This window comes from Peromyscus californicus, unplaced genomic scaffold (genome assembly GCF_007827085.1).
Source record: "Peromyscus californicus insignis strain IS unplaced genomic scaffold, ASM782708v3 Scaffold_4__1_contigs__length_199733344, whole genome shotgun sequence".
Lineage (NCBI taxonomy): Eukaryota > Metazoa > Chordata > Mammalia > Rodentia > Cricetidae > Peromyscus > Peromyscus californicus.
This window is the reverse complement of record NW_026294562.1, coordinates 38,337,343-38,360,105: the sequence shown is the minus strand read 5'-3', so window position 1 is coordinate 38,360,105 and position 22,763 is coordinate 38,337,343. Positions and strand designations below refer to the sequence as shown.

General features: G+C 45.6%; 1 protein-coding gene across 2 annotated transcripts in view; it reads right to left on the bottom strand.

Annotated features, from left to right (window-relative positions):
* The window catches only part of Entrep1 (endosomal transmembrane epsin interactor 1), a 66,190-nt gene extending 45,226 nt beyond the window's left edge, over positions 1 to 20,964 (bottom strand). The window contains exons 1-2 of one of the 2 annotated variants that reach the window (XM_052712953.1): positions 19,431 to 20,963; positions 7,458 to 7,514 (exon numbers count right to left, since the gene is read on the bottom strand). In XM_052712953.1, coding sequence (XP_052568913.1) covers positions 7,458 to 7,514; positions 19,431 to 19,817 — 444 coding nt within the window. In that variant the 5' untranslated portion in view covers positions 19,818 to 20,963. Of the gene's footprint in view, positions 1 to 7,457; positions 7,515 to 19,430 lie in introns of both variants that reach the window. The other variant, XM_052712954.1, reaches the window with a different exon arrangement.
* Between the last annotated feature and the right edge of the window lie 1,799 nt (positions 20,965 to 22,763).

The window sequence follows — 22,763 nt, the reverse complement described above, 5'->3', positions numbered from 1 at the left end:
ATCCCCACTTACCTGGTAAACTCTTAAGCATTATAGACACACAAGAATATACCATTAATAATTCTGAAGAGCAAGAACAACCTCTGCCCCCTGCCTCGTGTGTGTGTGTGTGTGTGTGTGTGTGTGTGTGTGTGTGTGTGTGTGTGTGTTATTGGACCTAGAGCCTAGAACCTAGTAGGCAAGCACTATACTATAAGTTATGCAGTCCTGCCTCAAACTTGTGATCTTCCTGCCTCAGTCCCCCAAGTAGCTGAGATTACAATTGAGCATCACCATACCCAGGTATCCAGATACTTTTATGCCTTAAAAAACAGTGAGGTGTTAGGAATGCAACTCACTTGGTAGAACGCTTCCCTAGTATTCATGAAACCCAGGATTCAATGTCCAGTGCCAAATAAACCCATGCATGGTGGCACACGCCTATAGTCCCAGCACCCAGAAAGTGGAGGCAGGAGGATCAGAAGTTTAAAGTCATCTTTAGATATATGATACTCTATCTCAAAATGACAACAAGAAAGAAAAAGGAAGGAAAGAAGGAAGGAAGAAAAGTGTATGATCACTGAATTACAACTTATACAAAGGGAGCTTATGATGGCCTGTTGAAATGCCCATCTGAAATTAAAATATCATCAAAATAACTAAGGAGGGTTCTGGGAATCTCTAATAGTACAGCATGAAGGACTCAAAATATTGTTCTGAATTAAAGCACCTATTTCACAGACACATCAATTAAGAGATCCCCCCACAGGTAGCTAATAATTAGTGGTAATGTGTCAGCATTAAATCCAGGTTTCATGCACTGTGAAATAATAAGGGCTCATTCCAAATTATGGGCAGCCGCAAAGCGTACTTGAATGAACCAGCCTACCACAGGGCCAAAGAGCCCCCAGAGCGTGTCTCAGTCTCATGCAGAGAATCCTCACTTGCATGTGATGGTTTGGATTCCACTTCCTCATGACATCAGGAAAGATGACATGACTCTTTCTAGCTAACCAGTCGCAGAGGTTAGTCATCAGCCACTCTGAACAAGAACGGAAGCTCCCCATGATTCTCGCAACAGATGAAGGGCCGTGGATCTCAAATGGCTTTGCGGAATAGAGCCGCCTCCCCAACCTAACTCACTGAGTGAATGAAGGGAGAAAAGAGTGCTTTAAGCCATTTTGTTCTAACCACTACAATAATGAAGTTAGAGCAATGGAAGGGTCGTTTTTAAATAGTCATGCAGTTACCATCTCTTATCCTTGGCGTGAGGTATAATCTAGGGGACCTATAAATGAGAACCAACTACATGGAACCTGCTAGGCATGGTGACACATGTCTTCAATCCCAGCACTCAGGAGGCAGAAGCAGGCAGATTTCTGTGAGTTCAAGGCCACCTAGTCTACATGGTGAGTTCCAGGCCACCAGGGTTACATAATGAGATCTATTCAAATAAAATAAAATAACCACATGGGACCCAAGACATACGTTTGTTTGTTTGTTTGTTTGTTTGTTTGTTTGTTTGTTTAAGGGGGCGTGTCACAACACGCATGTGAGGTCAGAGGACAACTTGCAAGACTACGGTCTATCCTTCTACCATATGAATCCTGGGGAATCTACTTCAGGTGGTCAGGATCCATCTCACCACCAAGGGCCTTCTTTTGTAACGTTAAAGAACAGAACCTTTCTTACACCAGTTTGAAGAGCACATGCATGCCGCCTACTCCAAACAAACAAGAGAGTAGCCACAGTTCCAATTACCACTTCCTAAGCACCCAAAACTATAGTAGTCAGCTGGACTTCCAGAGTGCTGATTCTCACTAATGTACCACCAAAGAACAACATGTAATTAGGACAATTCCACTTACTAACTGAGGCACCTGCACAGGACAATTTTTGAGGCCGTTTCTAGAACACCGTCTGATTTTCAGACAACAACAAAACATTTTTGGTGACATCGAAAAGGAATAAACAGTAGAAAAATAAGAATATACTTTAAACACGGAAAATGTTAGTCTTTTGTGGAAAATATTCAGCCTAGACAACTACACAAAGGCCCACACTTGGCCCTAGTGACAATAACGAGTTCTTAAAACCTATTTTCCAGTATTATTCTTGTCCTGAACATGGGAGCACTCTTCCAACATAAGAAGAGTGTTCAGTGAATGAAGTCCTGGGTTTTCATGAAAACCTGAGTTTGAAGGAACTGGGGCAAAGTGACCCTCCTTTGTTGAAGCTAATAAACAACCTGGAATAATCACAAGGACCATCACAGGGGAGGGTACACAAAAGAGCTGCTTCTTACAAAGGAACACTCACGTGTCCCAGGCTGGTGTGGACACAACTGAAAATGAGGACAGCTGGCCTCACAAGGGGCTGGACACGGGCCAACCTTGCCCCAACCCCCACACAGCCACAAAAGCATATGATCAAACTGGAACTGGCCCTGGAGATGGAGGGGGCAAGCTGGAAGGTTCCTGTCCTCACCTAACCGTCTCCTGGAGAGACAGACGGCAAACGCTAAGCAGCCGGTCCACAGGCTAAGCAGGCTGCCTCCACTGGTCTTGGGCCAGGTCACCACACTCCGTTCTGGACTGTGGGAACTAGGCATTGGGGTAGCCAGTGCTCCTTGAGGTGTGACTGCTGAGCTGAGAGCCAGCGGAGAAGGCAGCAGCCAAGCATTGGGCCAGGGGAAGAAGACCCATGGCAGACAGTGCCCAGTATGTGAACGAGAGCTAAAGCCAGGAGGTGCCAAACCTGGGCAGCTGAGACCAGATCTGCAAACACTGCCCTAGCACGTGCACTGGACTAGTCTTAAAATCCCAGCACTGGGGCTCAGAGGCAGGAGTATACAGAGAGCAAGGCCAGCCTCAGTTACATGTGAAGTTCAAGGCTAGCCTGGGCTGCATGAGACCCTGTCTTGAAAAAAACAGCAACAAAAGGTGCCACTAGTTTCTCTCACAGGCCTCTTCCCAACATCAGCCCTGGGCACATTCCAACACTCAGGAAGCAGGGGAGGAGGCTGGGCAACAAAGGAAGGAAGGGAAGAAAGAGGGTAGGGGTAAATATACAGCAAGGGAAGGGGTGGTAAATCTGCTCCTAGTATCCCAAAGAATCCCCTCAGTCCAGAAGAAACTATGCTTCCCAAAGGTCAGGAGTTGTATGGCTCACAGGAGGAGCCAGGAGTATTTCCAGGCACATCTGACTGGCACTTCCGGTTTCTTTCTGCACACGTTTTTATTTCTTAACATAATGTATTTAATGCAGGTTATTATAGGGGTATGTGTCTGTCCAGTTGCTTTTTTTTGGTAGAGGCTTTTTTTAAGATTTTATTTTTTTTTTTTTTTTTTTTTTTTTTGGTTTTTCGAGACAGGGTTTCTCTGTGTAGCTTTGCGCCTTTCCTGGAACTCGCTTTGGAGACCAGGCTGGCCTCGAACTCACAGAGATCCGCCTGGCTCTGCCTCCCGAGTGCTGGGATTAAAGGCGTGCGCCACCACCGCCCGGCTTAAGATTTTATTTTATTAATTGTGTGTGTATGTGTATCTATGTGTGGGTACATGCATGTGTGTGTGTGTGTGTGTGTGTGTGTGTGTGTATGTATGTATATCTGTGTGTGGGTACATGCATGTGTGTGTGTGTATGTATATCTGTGTGTGGGTATGTGTGTGTGTGTGTGTGTGTGTGTGTGTGTGTGTGTGTGTGTGTATCTGTGTGTGGGTACATGCATGTGTGTGATGTGTGTATGTATATCTGTGTGTGGGTACATGCATGTGTGTGTGTATGTATATCTGTGTGTGGGTATGTGTGTATGTGTGTGTGTGTGTGTGTGTGTGTGTGTGTGTGTGTGTGTATCTGTGTGTGGGTACGTGTGTGTGTGTGTGTGTGTGTGTGTGTGTGTGTGTGTGGGTACATGCATGTGTGTGATGTGTGTGGTGGGAAGGTGGGAGGGCTTGCCTGCAGAGACCAGAAGAGAATATTAGATCCCCTAAGGCTGCTGTTACAGGCAGCTCTGAGCCACCTGGTGTGGGTGCTGGGAACGGAAGTTGAGTCCTCTGTAAGAAACACTAAGCCATCTCTAAGCCACTGGTTACCTTTATGAGAGGAAGTCTTGCTATGTAGTGTAGACAGGCCTTGAACTCTCCACAGTTCTGCCTCAGCCTCCTAAGTGCTGATATTAGAGCCATGCATTACCACACCTGGCTATAACATTATATTACCAAAATTCATGTAAAACAGGTTTCTCATGTAGCATAGTGACTAGACCCAATTTATCGGCTGACAGACTCAGCCTTGCCAGGTCCAAGTCCTAAAAATGGATCATTTATTATAAGTTAATATTGATTAACATTTTACAGTTGGCCTAGTTTGCTTGTTTCTGTGACAAAATGCTGACCAAAAGCAACTCGGGAAGGAAAGGATTTATTTCAGCTTATACCTCTCAGGTCAACACCCCATCCCCGAGGGAAGTCAGGGCAGGAACCTGGCGGCAGGAATTGGAGCAGAGGCCATGAAGGAACACTGCTAACTGGTTTGCTCCTCATGTCGTGCTAAGCCTGCTTTCTACAACCAAGGACCACCTGCCTCGGGGTGGCACCGGCCACAGTGAGCTCCCTCACCAATCATCAATCAAGAAAATGCCCCACAGACATGCTCATGGGGCAATCTGATGGGGGCATCTTCTCAATCAAAGTTCGCTCTTTCCAGATGCCACTTGTTTGTATCCAGTTGACAAAAGCTAACCAGCACCGTGACAATCTCTACGCGATCTTCTACCACTACAATATAAAATTTCAAATGCCCAACTATAGGACAAAAATGAATGATGCAATGAAATATAATAGAAGGCTGTTTAGCAATAATGGTTGACACTTGGAGAAACAATATTAACTAATACTAATTCATAGTAAACTGAAAGGCAGGACGTAAGAGTACATACACACTGGTTACAACTGTTTTGGGTGTTATGCATGTTGTACATTCCGTGTGTGGTGTGTGTGTGGTACATATATGTGAATGTCAGTGCATGTGTTCATGTATATGCATATGGAAGCCGCAGCAGGACAGTACGGTCTTCCTCTATTACTCTCTGCCATAATGCCTTGACCAGGGCCTGTCGCTGAGCAGGAAGATCATCATTTTGGCAAGGCTGCCTGGCCAATGAGTTCACAGGCTCTGCCTACATCTGCACCCCAACGTGGGGTTATAGACATGCATAGCCAGGCCCAGCTTTTGTATGTGGGTATTAGATATTCAAAGACAGATCTTCAGGCCAACTCCCAGACCTATACACTGGGTACAACTTTACAACAAACCATAGATTTTTTTTTTTGAACAATGATAAAAAAAATAGAGTAAAAAGCAGTTAAGGAAAATGACTTTTATTAAGGTCGTTTTCACCTACACTTGTTAGTGCTCAATAACGAATATATAAGCCACCTTTCCAAATGATAGCAATTCAAGAATAAATGTCTTCAAGTGTGGGATTTCTTGAACTCTATTTAGAATGCATGCTCAAATTCTTTTTATTATTTGGAATTTTTAGAATACAGATATCAGGAGAGTTTTTTTTTTTAAATCTTCATTCACTTTAAAGACTTGAGTATTTTAGTGCTGACCAAATAGCAAACGATACCGCAAAGGTCATTCCTCTAGCCAAATACAAACACAGAACACCATCCATCCAAAAATTTCCTGCAGCAACTAATCCCAGACAGCGGCCGCAAAACACACCTCAGCTATGAGCCGTGGCCTCATCCACCACCTCCTTCCCTCCTGTCCTGCTGTCCAACATATTGAACACTACACTGACAACTTACTCCTTCCAATATTTTAAAGGTGTTTCGCTAAATGTAACGAATGATGGAGTTACAAAATGTTGCCTATGTGAATTGAGGAGCTGAAAACATGTTGGATGGAGGTCAAGATTCTCAAAGCAGTGTAGAGACCCATGACTCTGACACATCTATTCTACATCGCGCTGTTTCGCCATGTCCTGGAAGTGGCTTCCCATAACCTACCCTGAGGACTCTTGGGGTTAGAAAGAGTCAGTAGAACGCTTGTTCTGCAAGCACGAGGACCTGAGTTTGGTCCCAATGCTGACGCAGTGGCATGTGCCGGGAAAGGAAGGACAGGAGGGTGCCTGGCCCTCACTGACCAGCCACTCTAGCCTAATTGGGTAGCTCCAGGTTCGGCGAGAGACACAGTCTCAAAGGAGACAAGAGTTCTTGAGGGTGCCACCAAGGTTGTCTTTTAGCCTCCACCCACCCACCCACACATAAAACAAATCAATTTTAAAAATGACTCTGGAAAGAATTAAACCCTGTATCAGGAGATAGGAAAGAAAAGGAAGAAAAAAAGCTACCATGTGTAATACGCTTTTAAATACTCTTCAGTGGAAGTCGATTTCCTAAACTCTCTTTTGAACTTGGCAGTGACACAGACTTCACTGCTATTTATCTGTTTCTTGTCATCTTCTCCTAATCAAACTCCCACACCAGGTAAAAACAAAAGACAAAGACGCAGATCGTTTGCATCACCATTGGACACTGGACAGTGGTTCATTTTGGAACATTAATTTCAGCTCTACCACAGCAAAAGAAGGACAAAGTCATCAGTCAATGTCTGCAATATTAAGAAAATTAACGTTTGTGGGCTAAAGAGACAATGTAGCAAATCTCAGAAACAAAATTATGACACTGTCCAACCAAACTATCCTAACAATAAAAAGGTATATATTTGTGGTTAATGCATGTGGTTTGCTTGGGACAAAGAAGAACAAAGAATGTGTGTGGGAGTTTGAGAGCTGGGCAATAGGTACAGTGAATTCATTATATCATTTCCTCCACTTTTTTATCCATAGTGAACAGGTGTGTGTGTGTGTGTGTGTGTGTGTGTGTGTGTGTGTGTGTGTGTGTGTGTATACACGTGTACACACCTGTGCACATGCTTGTAGAAACCAGAGGAGGGTGTCAGGTGTCCTCCTCCATCATTATCCACCTTATATTTTGAACTGCTCCTGATGCTCATCATTCCAACTAATCCAACCAGCCATCTATCACCCAGGATCCACCTATCTCCAGCCCTCAATGATGGAGTTATAGGCATACATGGCCATGACCAGCTCTTGTGTGGGTGTTGAGGATCTGAACTCAGGTCTTCTTCCTTACAAACCAAGCACTCTTTCCCACTAAGCCATCTCCTTAGCCCTAAACAGATTTTTTTCAATTGTATCTTCAGAATGAATTTAATTCTGGAACAAGAAATATATGTATAACTCTAGATTTATACAGAGCTTAGAGAAAATCATAAACCATCAAGATTATCATCTTTTATCATCATCATTATTACAGGAATATTTACTTCTAAAGTATCTACTGTCAACTTATTTTTTAATGAACAAGGCCATTTAAGAATTTCAACAGTTTACTTAAATGTACTTCATATTTTATGAAGAATAATGTCATATGATCTGTACATACCAGGAGTATCATAGGCCTTTTCCAAGTTGTCAATCCAATGATTCCAGAGAGTATCACCTGTGAGGATAAATACATCATCAGCCCAGAAAATGCTGGTTAAAGATTTCCCATTCTTGTTGATTATATAAGCCACAGCAAATCACTCTGGACTGTCTTATAGATCTACAAAGTATGTTTACTGGCTGTGATGGTTTGAAAAAAAATAGTCCCCAAAGGGCACTATTAGGAGGTGTGGCTTTGATGTAGTAGGGATGGCCTTGTTGGAGGAAGTGTGTCATTGTGGAGGCAGGCTTTGAGGTCTCATATATATACTCAAGCCACGCCCAGTGTCTCACACCACTTCCTGTTGCCTGTGAGTCAAGATGTAAGAACTCTCCGCTCCTTCTCTAGTCTTGTCTACCTGCATGCTGCCATGTCCTACCATGACAATAATGGACTAAACCTCTGAACTGTGAGCGAGCCACCACAGTTAAATGCTTTTCTTTTATAAGAGTTACTGTGGTCATGGTGTGTAGCAGGAATCTTAAAAGTTCTTTAAAAAAAAAACCTGGGGCCAGGTATTGGGGTGAATGCTGGAAGATCAGAGAAGCCGAATAAGCCACAGCTAACCTCACCTCACTAGTTCCTCAGCTGATCCTGTTTCTTCAGACTGGAAGCCTCTGAGTCTTCATCCTAATGGGTTTCAGCTGAACTGTGCTGCTCAAAAGCCTAAAAGCTTAACCAGCCAAATGCTGCTAGTTTCTGGACTTCACACCTTATATACCTTTCTGCTTTCTGTCATCACTCCCTGGGATTAAAGGCTCGCTTTCTGGGATTAAAGGCGTGAGTCACCATGCCTGGCTATTTCCAGTGTGGCCTTGAACTCACAGAGATCCATGCCTCCAGAAGGCCAGGATTAAAGGTGTGAGTGCCACCATTTTCTAGCCTCTGTATCTAGTGGCTGTTCCGTTCTCTGACCCCAGATAAGTTTATTACGGCGCATAATATTTTGGGAAACACAATACCACCACAATGGTGTCCCCTCATGGCAATAGAAACCCTAAGACACAGACTGTGTGTGCTTTCTAATTGTGTGAGTAAAAATCCGTATCTCGGACCAAGTTCCATATACCCAGTCTGCTGTCAGAGTCAACGTACACAAGTATCTGCATGGGACAGGCTAACTCCTAAACAGCAGACAAAACCCTTGAGGGTATCTCCTAGCCCAAGTTTAAAGCCTCGGTTTCACATTCCCCAGACCCCCTCACTACATTTCCCTTCCAAGCACCCCTGCCCTTCCTTGGTCATCCAGGCTAGACATTCCTGGATTCGTGCTATGCCTTCTTTCCTGCAGTACCCATTCCTCCTGATGACCCTCCTAGCTGCCTGGGAACTCATAGCCATCCGACAAACCCCTGCTTGTCACCTCCTCTGAGAAGCCTTCAGTAATCTCATCACCCCACACGCCTGTCTTGTACATATCAACTTTTTTCCCTTAAAAAAAAATCCCGCCGGGCGGTGGTGGCGCACACCTTTAATCCCAGCACTCGGGAGGCAGAGGCAGGTGGATCTTTGTGAGTTCGAGGCCAGCCTGGTCTACAGAGCGAGATCCAGGAAAAGGCGCAAAGCTACACAGAGAAACCCTGTCTCAAAAAACCAAAAAAAAAAAAAAAAAAAAAAAAAAAATCCCGATTATGGGCTAGAAAGATATCTCAGCAATTAAGAGCACTTGCTACTCTTGCAGAGAACTGGAGTTCAGTTTCCTGCACCCATATCAGGCAATGTGGCACCCACATGCACACACAATGACAGACAGACACACAGAGACACATACATGTCTTTTTCTTCTTCTTCTTTTTAAGAAAACTCTGGTCATCATTTGAGAGGTGCATCTCTGCACCTCTACCATGAGCTCCTGTCCTGTCTCTGAATCCCTGGCTCCTAGGGTAGTGCTTGTTACATGATTATCAACAAATGCCTATCCCTGAGCATTTACTCCACAAAGAGGAACTATGGAGAGAAAGCTCTTGTATTGCACAACAACGCTTCAATAAAAAACACACTAAAATTCTTGGACAAGAAGAAGCAGAATGTTGCCAAAACACAGACTGGAAACCGCCACAGCCTTTTGGATGGCACAGTTCACTAAGTCACTGGAAGAATCAAAGTAATCCTCGGGACACCCTGAGGCCTCCTGAGTACGCTTGCCCTGTATGCTACAGGGTGTGTCCACCAAGTGCAGCTATGAGGAGTTTCTTCATGGAACATCTCCCTTGCCCCAGTCCCTCCCATGCACACATCCACAATTGCTGTTTATTAACTACACATCAGGCAAGAGTGTTCAGATCAAACACACAGGTTCACCTACAATACCCCATCTCAAGACTGAAGCAGCCATAGCGCCACAGCAGTGAGGGAGACCACCTCCCTCTTATTCCCCCAGGGTACTCTCGAGCAGTGAGAAATGAGGAATTTGTAGATAGAAGGACAGAGGAAGAGACAGAAAACACAGGACAGCCTCAGGAGGGCCTGGGTCCAAACCCACCAGCCCTTCTGTCTCTACTAAAGGGCTTTTTAAAGGAATGCCAAGGGGCAGAGCAAAAGACCTCCCCCCGGCACAGTCAAGTGCAGACCATCCCAGACACCTGGTGACCATGAACATGGTCCAGCCATCCCCTAATGCAGCCCTGCTGGGTAAAAACCTTTGTGGACTCCCACACACCAGCAGGGGACAAAATGCACTCATATAACCTTGACCCAGAAGCCCATATGTGCAGGCAGGTAATGGTTTCCTTCTAACCCATTCTATCCTGGAAGTTTCATGAATTTCAATAGGATTCCCCTTGCCTTCATTCCTACTGTGTGGGCTGTGTTGAGTCTCTGCATTAGAACAGGAGCTCCTGAAACCCAGGGCTCTCGCCTCCTGCTCAGATTCAAAAGAGTCAGCCATGTGACCTTGGCTAAGTCTCCTCATTGTCTCCAGCCCTGACTCTGGTCTCCTGTGAGATGTTAAGCGAAAGAAATCACCTCTGGGTCTCTTCCAGCGCAAAAGATTAACACTGAGCTGGATGTAGTGGTACATACATATAATACTTAGGATGCTGAGGCAGGAGGATCACAAATTCGAAGTCAGCCTGTTCACACACACACACACACACACACACACACACACACACACACACACGACAGATTCCTCAGAAAACCTGATATCCAGTGAGTGTATGAGCACACACCCATGTGCCCATGAACACATGTTGTTGTGTGTGCATGTGCATGCATCTGCTGCGTGGGCACACTTGTTCATGCACGCACACATTCAGACATCTGCATGTATGTCCTTGTGTGTGTGTCTCTGCCTCCTCACCCTGCTTGGACTTTGCTGAGGAAATGCAAACTCTTTTTGTGTGAAAACATGACTGAAGACTTCCCTGCCCTTGAGGAAACCGCAAACCGCCCACTTCAGTACAAAATAACTATGATTTGAATTATTCATCGATGTTTGTTATTTGTGTCACCATCTCATAATACCCTGCGGTCCAGCTTTCAGGAACATTCTCTTTTTTCCCATTAAAACAGTATTATTAAGATGAAGTGTCCAGCTCAGGACATAAAAGCCTATAAAACAATTATGTGTCTGAGCTACACTTTCCATTTCTGTAACAGTCTCAACGTCCCACCTCCTCCATGCTCACAAGTTAGTACATTAAATGTATTTTATATAAGTACAAATCCCTAAATTCTTACTGCTATATGCCAACGGCATGTGTGTATATAGATACATATGCACAAGGGTGTGATTTCCACAAAATCATCACGACAGATTTGCATTGTTTGTTTGTTTGTTTGTTTTTTGAGACAGGGTTTCTGTGTGTAGCCCTGGCTGTCCGGGAACTCACGCTCTAGACCAGGCTGGCCTCGAACTCACATAGCTCCACCTGCCTTTGCCTTCTGAGTACTGGGATTAAAGGCATGCACCACCACTGCCTGGTTTAGATTTGATTTTTCTGATCTCAGAAAGTACTTCATTGGAATCTTGCCAAGTCCGCTGAAATAGCTGTAATTCATTTCAGAATGATAGCTTTATAGCCTTCCATCGTGCACCAGTGTCTAATGTATTCAATCATTTCCACATTTGTGGGCATTCACTCTAGTCCCAGCTTTTTATTCTTGTAAACAATACAGCAACAAACATTCATGTGTTTTGTGAGTATATATTTAAAGACACACGCTTTTATTCCTGTTGGACAAAGTCTCAAGAAAGGGGTGGCTACGTGGAACGTTATTTTTATTTTTTAATTCTCATAGATCCTCATAGATAGATGTCTTTTCCAATGAAGGCTTTCTGAGACAAAGAACCACGCTGCCTTTCTGCCTTTGGAAGTGGTGTTTTGTCTATATAGTAGCCACTGCAGGAAAAATATGAATAAAACACCTGGTATGTAAGGAACATCAACAACCTCACAATGTATTTGGCAGAGATATTAAGATATATTTGCTGGAGAGAAAAACAAAGCTTAAAGGGCAATATTGAATACAGACCCAAATAAATCAAGACACACCCAGGCCATGGGCCAGAAGGCACTCTGTTTAAAGGCATGGCTGCCACTTGAATTCTGAAACAGATTCAGAGCACAGCTGGCAAGCTTGTGTGAACCACATTCCTTACCAGGTGGTGGAAAGTAAGTTCAGTCAGGCCTGGCAGAGTTGATTTCCATCCCCAGTACTTCAGAAGACTCAGGCCTGCGTCTCACAGGTTCAAGGCCCACCTGGGCTACAGAGTAGCTTCGAGGCCAGCTCTGCAAGGCAGTGAAGTTCTATTTCAAAATAAATAGGAAAAAGAAGGCTGGGGATACACTGAGTGGCTCAATCCCCAGTACTAGGGAGCAGAAATAAAACTGCACCCCAGTTCCAGGTGGAGGTTGCATCTGCAGTCCGTCCTGAACCTGCAACAAACCCACGCCCTGTTGACTTTCACCCAGTAGCCCTGTTCTTTTCCAACCCGGTGAATCCCAAGGCATGTGGAGAACACTGTGAGGGGGGAGGGGTGAAGGGCAAACAGGAAGCAGGAAGAGAGAGTGAGAAGCCTTCCGGAATGGTGGCAGGAACTGAGGCTCTGCGCTGAGGCTGAATTCTTTAAAAGTTCTCAAGACTCAAGGAATGGCTGCTTGTGCTTCCTGTCATCCAAGCATGATATTGTGGAAGGCAAGGAGAGAGAGGCAGAGGACGCTAGGCTCTGCCTCCCTCTGGGGTAGCAGTAGCTGGGCTCTGTCAGGAGGTGGGAAGTCCCTTAGGAATGACCTTTCATGGCTTCTACTACACCACAATACTACTACTGACTAAACCGTCTATGCCGTGAAGGCCTGTGCCTGGGAAACCTCATCAAATGCCACAGGCAGCTTCTAGAAGGCACTTGGTTATGGCAAGAGTCAATGAATGAATGAATGAATGAATGGACAAACAAATGAATGGAGACCAGAAATAGAAGATGAGCTTGCTTAAGGATGACTACATAAGCCTGAACACATATCCACTCGCTGGGCTTCCTGAAAGGACGATGCCATCAGCATTCTTCCATCGGGCACAAGATGCAACGTGCCCTGAATGTGCAGGTAAGAACCTACGGTGAATGCCAAACCATCTCCAGATAATTATAATCGGGGTCATTATCGTTTCCGTTCCGCTCCTTGTAAAATCGTTCCTTGTGGCTCATGGGAACAAAACAGATCTTTCCTCTTCCTGATAATGCAGAGGAAGCATGCGTCTGAGGTAGAGCAGCTCGGAGTCAGTGTGACCCACCATGTGCGGCTAATGCCCTTAATTTTCCAGCTTAAAAACCAATCATTAAAATCAAAGGCTTATACTTCTACTGCCCTATTTTCCCTGACTAATCCACAAACATGCCTTAGGGCAAAAATGTTCTGGCTCATTTGTCAAAACCTGCTGGATCTAAACACAGATGTTTAAAAGCTATGTTGCAAATGCCCTGTGTTTATCTTTTAACTAGGCAGAGAATAATTTATCAGACTTCCCAACGACCGATCTTTCCCTATAACTGAAAAAGTGTGTGTGTGTGTGTGTGTGTGTGTGTGTGTGTGTGTGTGTGTTGTGTGTGTGTGTGTGAAAAAGAGAGAGAGAGAGAGAGAGAGAGAGAGAGAGAGAGAGAGAGAGAGAGAGAGAGAGGTTCTTCCCTTTTTATAGCATTTATAACATTGAGTAAGTGAGCAGAATTCCCACAACAGGTACTATAGACAGCCTATTCACTTTACTTTGGTTATATAGTTATTGCCTTGGTGTTCGAAGATTTGCACAGTATCTAGTATGTGCCAGGCCCAGGAGCCAAGCCTTTTCCCACATGTTCTCTTACACGAAAAATCAGTCCTGAGGTAAGAGCATCCTGCCCATTTTACAGATGAGAACGTCACTCACAGCAAGAACCTATAAGTGAGATTCTGCTGTCCTGTAAAACAAAGGACTGAAGAAAGTCAATAAATTTCACTCCAAATACTATCTTCAAAATGTCCCTTAAATATTTGATTTACTTGATAGGAAATATATATATAGTTGAACTGGTAGAAAAGTAGAATCTAATGGACATGACAGAAAATATATATTCACTGTTGTTTAACTGGCAGTAACTTCAGGGCTTTTATGTCGGTTTCTTCCCTGGCCAGTCTTTTTTTTTTTGGCTTAGTCATAATGATTTTTTAAATAGGTTTTCCTCAATGATTCTTTATGTGAAATTGGAATCTTGCCATCACATCGCGGAGTCAAGAGAGGGATGAGAAGAGTTCACCTTACTGACTTAGAGGAAAACGAAAGTCTACAGACAGCGTGCAAACTGGGCTCCCCGGGGAGAACCGCACACGGCCAACTCTGTGCCTCCCGTCTGAAACCGCTCCCAGGCATCACACATGGCATCAAAGCTGGGGGTTTTGTTTTTCAAAAATCAGAAGGGCAATCCAATGCAACTTTCTCTACTCTTTCATTAAATGGCGCTCAGTGTGGTGGGCGCCATCTCCCAAAATCCCAATGGGATCAAAATAATATTAACTAAACACACGCCTAAACCGAGAGCCAGGACAACACAACCTGAACACAGACATGAGATCCTCCCTCGGCCACTCACCAACTATAGGCTGTGTTTCAAGAAACTGGCTAATCCCTTGGCACCACATGCTTTGGGCATAATAGTCATTAACCAAGGTTGGCAAGGGGGAAATGATCACAGAACGCTCAGGTGAAAAAGATCTGAATGCAGTTTGGTTTTTTTTTTTTTTTTCTGAGACAGCATCCAACGTAGCACAGGTGAGCCTCAATCGGCTAAGCCAAGGGTGAACTGAAGTCCGCATCTGCCAATGTCCAGCTCACGAGTGGAAACTGGATTACGTGACAGACCGGTGTGCCGCCACCACCCCTGTTTAGGCAGTCCTGGGCATTGAACCCAGGGTCTCTGGTGTGCTAGGTTGGTGCTCTATCCACTGAGCTACATCAACAGAAGTCAAATTAAAAAAAAAAAAAAGATTACATTAGGGGGCCACTGAGATGGCTCAGCGGGTAAAGGCACTTGCCACTAAGCCTTACAAACTAAGTTCAACTCCTGGGACCCACAGAGTAGAAGGAGAACTAATTCCTGCCAAGTTGTTCTCTGACATACTCCCTCCCTCCCTTCCCCTCTTTAAATAAAGAAATGTAGTTTAAAAAAAATAAAGATTATATTAAAACAGCCCCTTCCCATTGCTAAAATATTATTTCAAGAGTGCAGGGAAGGTTGCTTATAGGACTTAATTAGTAAATGTATTTGCAAACAGCTGAAACGGCTCCTCAGGGTTCGGACAAGTGGGAGAAACCTCGGTTCTGAGCAACACCCCTCCCAGAGGTAAACATGGAGGAACATCCCTGAAATGTGCTGTTTTCAAGTGAGTGAGCGTCCTTTGAACCTACTGCTGTATCAAACACAAAATATTCTTAAAAAACCAAACTAAGGTTTGCCAGTTTCAGTGACAAACTGTGAAGGGCTGCGGCCAGTCACAGTTTGAGAGCAGGAGATTTCACTCCAGCGCTCACACGTGGATTTCAAGTAGCATTAGACTGGTTGGCCATATACAAATCAAACTGCTGAGTGGGCCAGGGACATAGCTCAGGGCTAAAGCTCTTCTTGCCTTTGGCCCTGCATTCAGTCCCCAGATCTGCAAAAATGAAGGGAAGAGGGAAAGGGGGAAGGGAGGGAGCAAGGGAGAAACTGAGTGAACATAATCACAGTATGCCTGCACAAGGACATTTCACATCACAATGCACGGGAACGGTTATTGCTAAACTGGATGAGCCTTGAAACTACCCTAATTAAAAGAAGTTATTCATCCTTAAAGACCATATATTGTATGATCCCATGTGTATGCACATACATATGAATATATGAGTATATATATGTGTGTGTGTGTGAATATATATGAGTATATATGAGAATATATAGATATAAAATGTCCAGGATAGAAGTAATCTACAGGGCCACAACATAGGAAAATGGGTGGTACCTGGGCAGGGGGTGGAGAGGAGGAGAGAAAGAAGATCTGGTGGTTTTGGGAATTTCCTAAAACTCATTTTGGTGATGGCCAGGCAGCAATGAATGCCCTGGAAACTACCAGGAGGTTGGTTCTCTTTACATGCCGGGCTACAATTCAGTGCAGCTGGGTTCTTTGGTTTTGCTCTCATTTTTCTAGTCCTCAAGTCACAATTGTTCATCATTTTCCACGAAAACCTTCGTTCAGCCATCCGAGTTTGTTGTCACGTGTCAGAGAACACACACTGGAATGTTTAATGGCTGAACCTACACATCTGTAATTGGCCTGAGTGTGCTAAGAGGAGGGGGTGTCAGATACTCAGATGTTGCTAGCTCCTGAGGCTGGTGATGGGCCAACCCACAGGGACATTACCTTCTCCTTTCTACATGTGTTAAAACTTTAATGTTTTTCATAATGAAATGTTGAAAGTGGAAAGGGGTCTTAGGACTTCCGGGTTACTTGTATGAACCCTGTGTGTGTGTGTGTGTGTGTGTGTCTGTGTGTGTGTGTGTGTGTGTGTGTCTGTGTGTGTGTACACTGTCTAAAAATATACACATTGAAATATTTATACATGAAATTAAAATGATATAATACTGAGATTTTCCAATAATATGGGAATTGTAATCTGCTAAATGGACTGGGAGTAAGAAGGACCTAATTCCTGCTTAACATCTCCTTGCTCTGGCATCTATCAGGACACACAGGACCAGTGACAAAGCCTAGGAGGAGGGTCAGATGATACCACTGTTCTAGTAGCTAGGGAGTAGCTGTGGTTTTGTTATACGGTGTGTGCCTAAGCCTAACTTCTCTCCTAGTACAGGATTTTTTAAGAGCTCTTAAAAACTCACCTACGTGAGTTTAAAACATGATACAAGTGTGGTATTTTTCTTCCTGAAACACCAAGAGAATCATGGAATCTAAGGACATCTACTTAAACCCTATTTACTTGTTCTGAAGACACAGTTAATATTCATTGGTTCTGTTGCCACTTTGCAAATTCTGAAGTCAGCCTTAGGAACAGGTCACACACATACACAGAATAAGTGACAGTTACAGGTCTGAATACTGACCTGGGGCACAGGGTAGACTTTGACATACAAAAGAGAACCTCTCACGTCCCAGTCCTGGATTCCTTCTCGGGTCTGATTAGCTCGCTCCTGAGGGCAAGCCTGGCCAGTGAACCCAAGGCACCACCCTGCGTGTTCTGTTTTGTGGGCTTTGTTTCTCATTTCATCAAACCCCATTGCGGCTCTGTTGACATCTAAGTGCATTTACTTACCTCTGAGATAATTTATAACTGCAAAATGATTTCAGATTTTAATTTTAGAAAAGGAAAGGCCATGTTTTGTGTGTGTGTGTGTGTGTGTGTGTGTGTGTGTGTGTGTGTGTGTGTGTACAGGTTATATGTGTAGTGTATGTACTTGTTAGTATGTCTGCATGTGTGTGGTGGCAAAGAACGACACTAGGCACACTCTCCACCTTATTTCCCTTGTTGAGACTGGGTGTCCCATCAGTTTGGCTAGGCTGACTGACCAATGACCTTCAGGGACCCACCTGTGTCCACTTTCCCTCAACCCCACCCCAGGCACTAGGGTTACAGACTCCCCTCTCCCCACACCTAGCTTTTGGGTGGGTTCTAGGGATCCAAACTCAAGCGCCCATGCTTATACATCAGACGCTTTACTGATGGAACCATAACCCTAGCACCCACCACAAAACTTTTTAATAGACAAGTTGTCTTGAGAGAACAACGGATTATGATTTTACAAAGAGTAAATCCATAAAATACATATAAGATTCTGGTCCACGGTACTTAGAGGAAAGAAATGCAGCCACCATTTGGATGGCTAGCTTGGTGGGTAGGAGGGCGGGATTATTATTCTCATCCCTACTCTATTTAGAGTACCCATTTCAAGGTTTTCCAGAACACTCACGAGACAGTGGCAGAGCCCAGGGACAGGACTCTACAGGGTGGTACTCTGTCAACATAAATTGTGACCTTCACTCATTATAGCATGAAAGGAGTGGGGTCCCAACAGAACCACTTAGCAAAGGTGTCTGAAAGAAAAGTAGATTGCCGGGTGGTGCTGGCGTACACCTCTAATCCCAGCACTCAGGAGGCAGAAGCAGAGGCAGGCAGATCTCTGTGAGTGTGAGGCCAGCCTGGTCTACAGAGTGAGTCTCAGGACAGTCAAAATACACAGAGAAACCCTGTCTCAAAATGGAAAAAAGAAAAAAAAGAGTAGATTGAGACTGGGTGATACAAAATTCTGAGTTAGGCCAGAGAAACAGAAACCTTGTGTCTTTAATGTTGTTATTCAAACAATTACCCTAGGTTCAATAAGTTCTCCCACATTTTTTTTTAATTTGAATTTGGTCTTGACTCTGGCTATGCTTTGACCAGCAGAGCATGAAATGTACACTCACTGAAGTTGGTAGAAAAAGCTATAGACACTGTCGGGCTTTCGGAGTGCACTCGTTCACAGAAAGGTCATTTGTTTTACTCATCCACCACAAGCATTGCACAAGGACCTGTTTCCAAGTCGCTCGGCCCCGGGGGCAAACCTCCAGAGGTTGGATGCCTTGAAAGTTGTGACACAGTTAGGAGGCAGGAATGAGTAGCCACCCGGTCTACAGATGCTTGCTCAATGGCAGCGGCTTTTCTCAGAGACCAGGCTTCCCTGTGCCTTATTGGCCAAGGAGGCAAGACCCGGTGCCAGGGCAGGGCAGACATCCCCAGCTAGCTGCCCCACACTTCTGGAGTGCTGGTGAGTGCATCCATAATGACAGGTTCTGCTTCTTGAGCACCCACTTCTGCAGGGCAGCCTTGGTGGCTCCAGGAAGCCACCCAGGGTTTGAGCCCTCCTTTAATGACAGGTATAAGTCACCAGTCACACACAACCTCTTATTACCTCTGAGCTCCTCAGGGTGCAGTCACCCAACACCAGATACGCTCTCATTTATCCGTGTTTTAGTGAAGAATAAAAAACAAGTCAATAGCCTCCCCCTCTTCAGTCTGTCACTTTGTCCAGAAGTACCCCACCCTGTACCGGTATTGTTGGTGTATCGGTGAGGAAAACACACCAAAACCCCTGCCCTGCGGGAGTTTACTTTGCCAATGTAGTACAAGTATTCAGTGGCCAAAGAAGTTTTAAATTGTTTTTCTCCCATCCTCATGCCAATCTCTCAAAGAGCTTAATATTGTGCTTAATGTTAACTTGACTGGAAACAAAATCCTTAGCGTGCAAGGAACAGATCCTGCCCAGGTGCAATCCAATTCTCCCTTGAACTTGACTGCCTCCCAACACTTTTCCCCCACTCACTGCCGCCAAACACTTGAGATAGCTTGAGCGTCTGCGCTCCCCAACTGAGGTCAAACAAAAACAACCCACTGCCCGGAGGGTGGGCCCCCAGCAGAGAGGCGCACAGTACTCACAGAGGAGCCGGCCCAGAACGGGCATGAGTTCTTCACCTGCGGCGAGCTGCTCAGCGACAGTGCCCCGAAGCTGAGCGCCACCATGCAGCAGCCTAGAATCAGCTGCAGCAGCCCGAGCGACAGCAGCGGGCGAGCCGGCAGCAGCGCGGAGCCGGGCGCGGCGGGGCGGCGGGACGCGAGCGCGGGCGGCGGGGCCAGCACAGCCGCGGGGGCGCAGCGGGGCCGGGCTGGAGGCTGCAGAGCGCCCCGGGGCCAGCGCGGCCGCAGCGGGGGCAGTGGCGGCTCCTGGGCGGCGGCGGTCGAGGCGCCAGGACCCCCGGCCTGAGGTCCGCCCGACAGCCCCGCCACCGGGCAGCAGGAACCCGGGAGCACCACGGGCAGAGACATGGGCGCACGGCGGGCGGGTGGCGCAGCGGAGCGGAGGGTGCGGCGCACCGGGCACCCGCGCCGGCGCCGCGCAGGACGGACTGCGCACGGCCCAACCACTTGCTGCCTCTGCCCTCGCCGGCCGCGCCCACCTGCCCCGCGGGGCCCGCCCCCCGCCGTCCCCTCTCGGTCACCCACGGTGACAAGTGCGCCGCCGCCTTGGGGTCACCGGGGAAAGGCGTCAGGGAACGGCGGGGCCCCGCAGCCAGCGGCCCACCGTTCGGAGTCTGTCCCCAACAGCGGCGCCAAGGGAAGCGTCGTCGACCTGGGTCCCTTCGAGGGTTGTCCTGAAAGTGGGACCCTGGCGACCTTTAAATGGGAAGGAAGTCCCGTGTGGTTCTCCCCCTCCCTCCTGCCTGGAGGAGGGGCTGCTGGCAATCCGACGGGAAAAGGTCCAAGCCAGGGAAGGCGATGCTTCCCTGGACGTTACTGCCTGGGACCGCGACCTGCATCTACCGCCTCCCTGGGAGGATTCCCGGCGCTGACGCTGCAGCCGTGGCTGGAGGGGACACGGTGCTTTCCCAGCACCAGAGTGGGAACAAGAGTGGCAAGACCAAGTTACCTTGGGAGTCACTACCCAGCATTCAGAGTGGAAGAGCCCAAGGCGGCCCTGTGCAGTTGGCAGGAGTCAGACGCTCCATCCTTCTAGCTTTGACCGGGAGCTAATTGACATCACCTGATAGAACACAGAATCCCAAACTTCCCAGGAAATAGTCTAATGAAATCATTATCTACTTTGGTAATTTATGATACATCTATCAAGCATTAAAGAAAAAGCAATTATTCGCCTTTGCACAATAGTTTCCCCTAATAGAATGTCTAGACAGCTAATGTATCATAGGTGAGCTGCTGATAATGGACTTCTTTTCCAGGTAAGAGCCAGAGCAGTGTCAGCTTGCAGCCGGTTCTAGCATTTGAAAGCGCGTCTTATTGGAAAGGGGAGGGGATTTGATTCCCTCCTGTTCAGTAAGACAAGAGAAATGCAGGTTTGTCTGTGTGCTCCGACTGTAAAGTCTGTATTTACGTTGCCATTACTTCACACCGTGTGATGTATTACCAACGTGCATATGTTTACGTACACACTCTTTAAATCATTAAACCACCTGTGATTAATAGTAGCTGGGACTTCTTTTCAGGCTTTGGAGGGGAAAGTAGATGTCTTCTTAAATAAACGCTGAAAGTCTGATGTCTTGTGTACTTAAAAAAAAAACCTACAATAGATGCTCTTAAATTGCAGGTGAAGATGAGTTAAGTTTCTTCAGTGCTGTGGTTATAACTTTTATTTTAAACACAAGCTTAAAAGTATTTAATTGTTAGGGCTGGATGACACCCTGCAATACAGTATGTCTGCTGAATGTTCAAACATTCTCTCCGATAAACAAATCTATTCTATTGGCCAGCGCCTGACACCTGAACCGCTCTATTAAAAATGCATTCCTTGTGTCTAAGAATGTTGGTGTTAGAAGTCAAAGTACCCATCTTTCCCTGGAGACACTTAAGACTAGGACAGGGTTGGGGGAGGTGCTGGTGACAATCCATTTCTTAGTGCCAGTGCTAATTACACAGCAAGGGTCACTGAAAATCCATACAGTTACACTTAGGGTCTATCTGCTTCTCCATGTGTTATATTTAAGGATCTACCTAAGGATTTCAAATGCCCCAAGTTTCTAGGTATTTTCTCTATGTAGAAACACACAGTAGCAGAGCTAAGTGAAATTCATAGATGGTTTTTATCTACCAGCTCTACTCATTAGAAGGTCACAGCACCTTCCTCAATGCTCCTCTCTAAGGGAGCTTTGTTGCTCTGTTTCTCTCCCCGACCCTCACTCTCTGCTGCTGTTGTCAACCTTTACGGCTGTGAACTCCTTTTTCTTGTTTCCATAAACACAAACCTCAATGAAATTGTCCCAACCTTTAAAGTTACACCAATGAATGCCCTCCAGTATCTGTGCTTGAGATTCCAGTAACCAGAGCGTGATACTTCACACAAACACCTGCTTACGGTAAGTACTCAGTCATACTTGACGGAGCTGTATGAAACAGACCTCTCACAACAAGGACTCAAAGCCGCTGAGTCCAGCTTGGTGTGGAAGATAATAGTAAAATAGGCAGGGAATGGAATTTGAGTGACCAGCAGGGGATGGGGCGGGAGGGGGATGGTAACTGAACCTTCCTTACAGGGTAGAGAGTTCCTCAAAAAGTGACATTCAGAATTAACATGAATCTACATCAAATGTGTACAAAAATAATTTCATAATTCTCCGTAGTCAGAAGATGGAAACAACCCAAGAGTAAGTCAACTGGATGAACATAAAACTAACATGTGGGGTACCCACCCAGTATAACGAAGTACTCATGCATGCTACAATGTGGATGAACCCCGGAACCATGCTAGGTGAAAGGCCAGTCACAGAAGGCACACACTGTACAATTCCATTTCGATAAAATGTCTACAGCAAACAAATCCATAGAGACAGTAAGTCACTTTGTGGTTGTTGAGTGCTGGGGAAATGGAGATATTGTGGGGGTGGGTAATAGCTAATGAATATGGGGGTTGGTGTCTCTTTTCCCAGGGTGATAAAAGTATTCTGCAATTGACGATGGTGACTACCACACCATTCTCTGAATATATGAAAAACACTGAATTGTATCCTTTGTTTAAATGGACCAACTGTACGCATGATATACAAATTATAGTTCAGTAAAGTTGTTACAAAAATAATAAACAAATTTAGGAAGAAGCTGTGGAAAACTTGACCCAGATGCCTTATTAATATAGGTAAAAGTTCAAGGGAACAATAGTTGCACTGTATTGTTTCATGGAATCCAGCAGCCAATTGTTCTTGAGATCAAAGTCAATTCCAAGAAGGGTCAGTTAATTCCCAGCCACTTTCCCCCTGCCTGTCA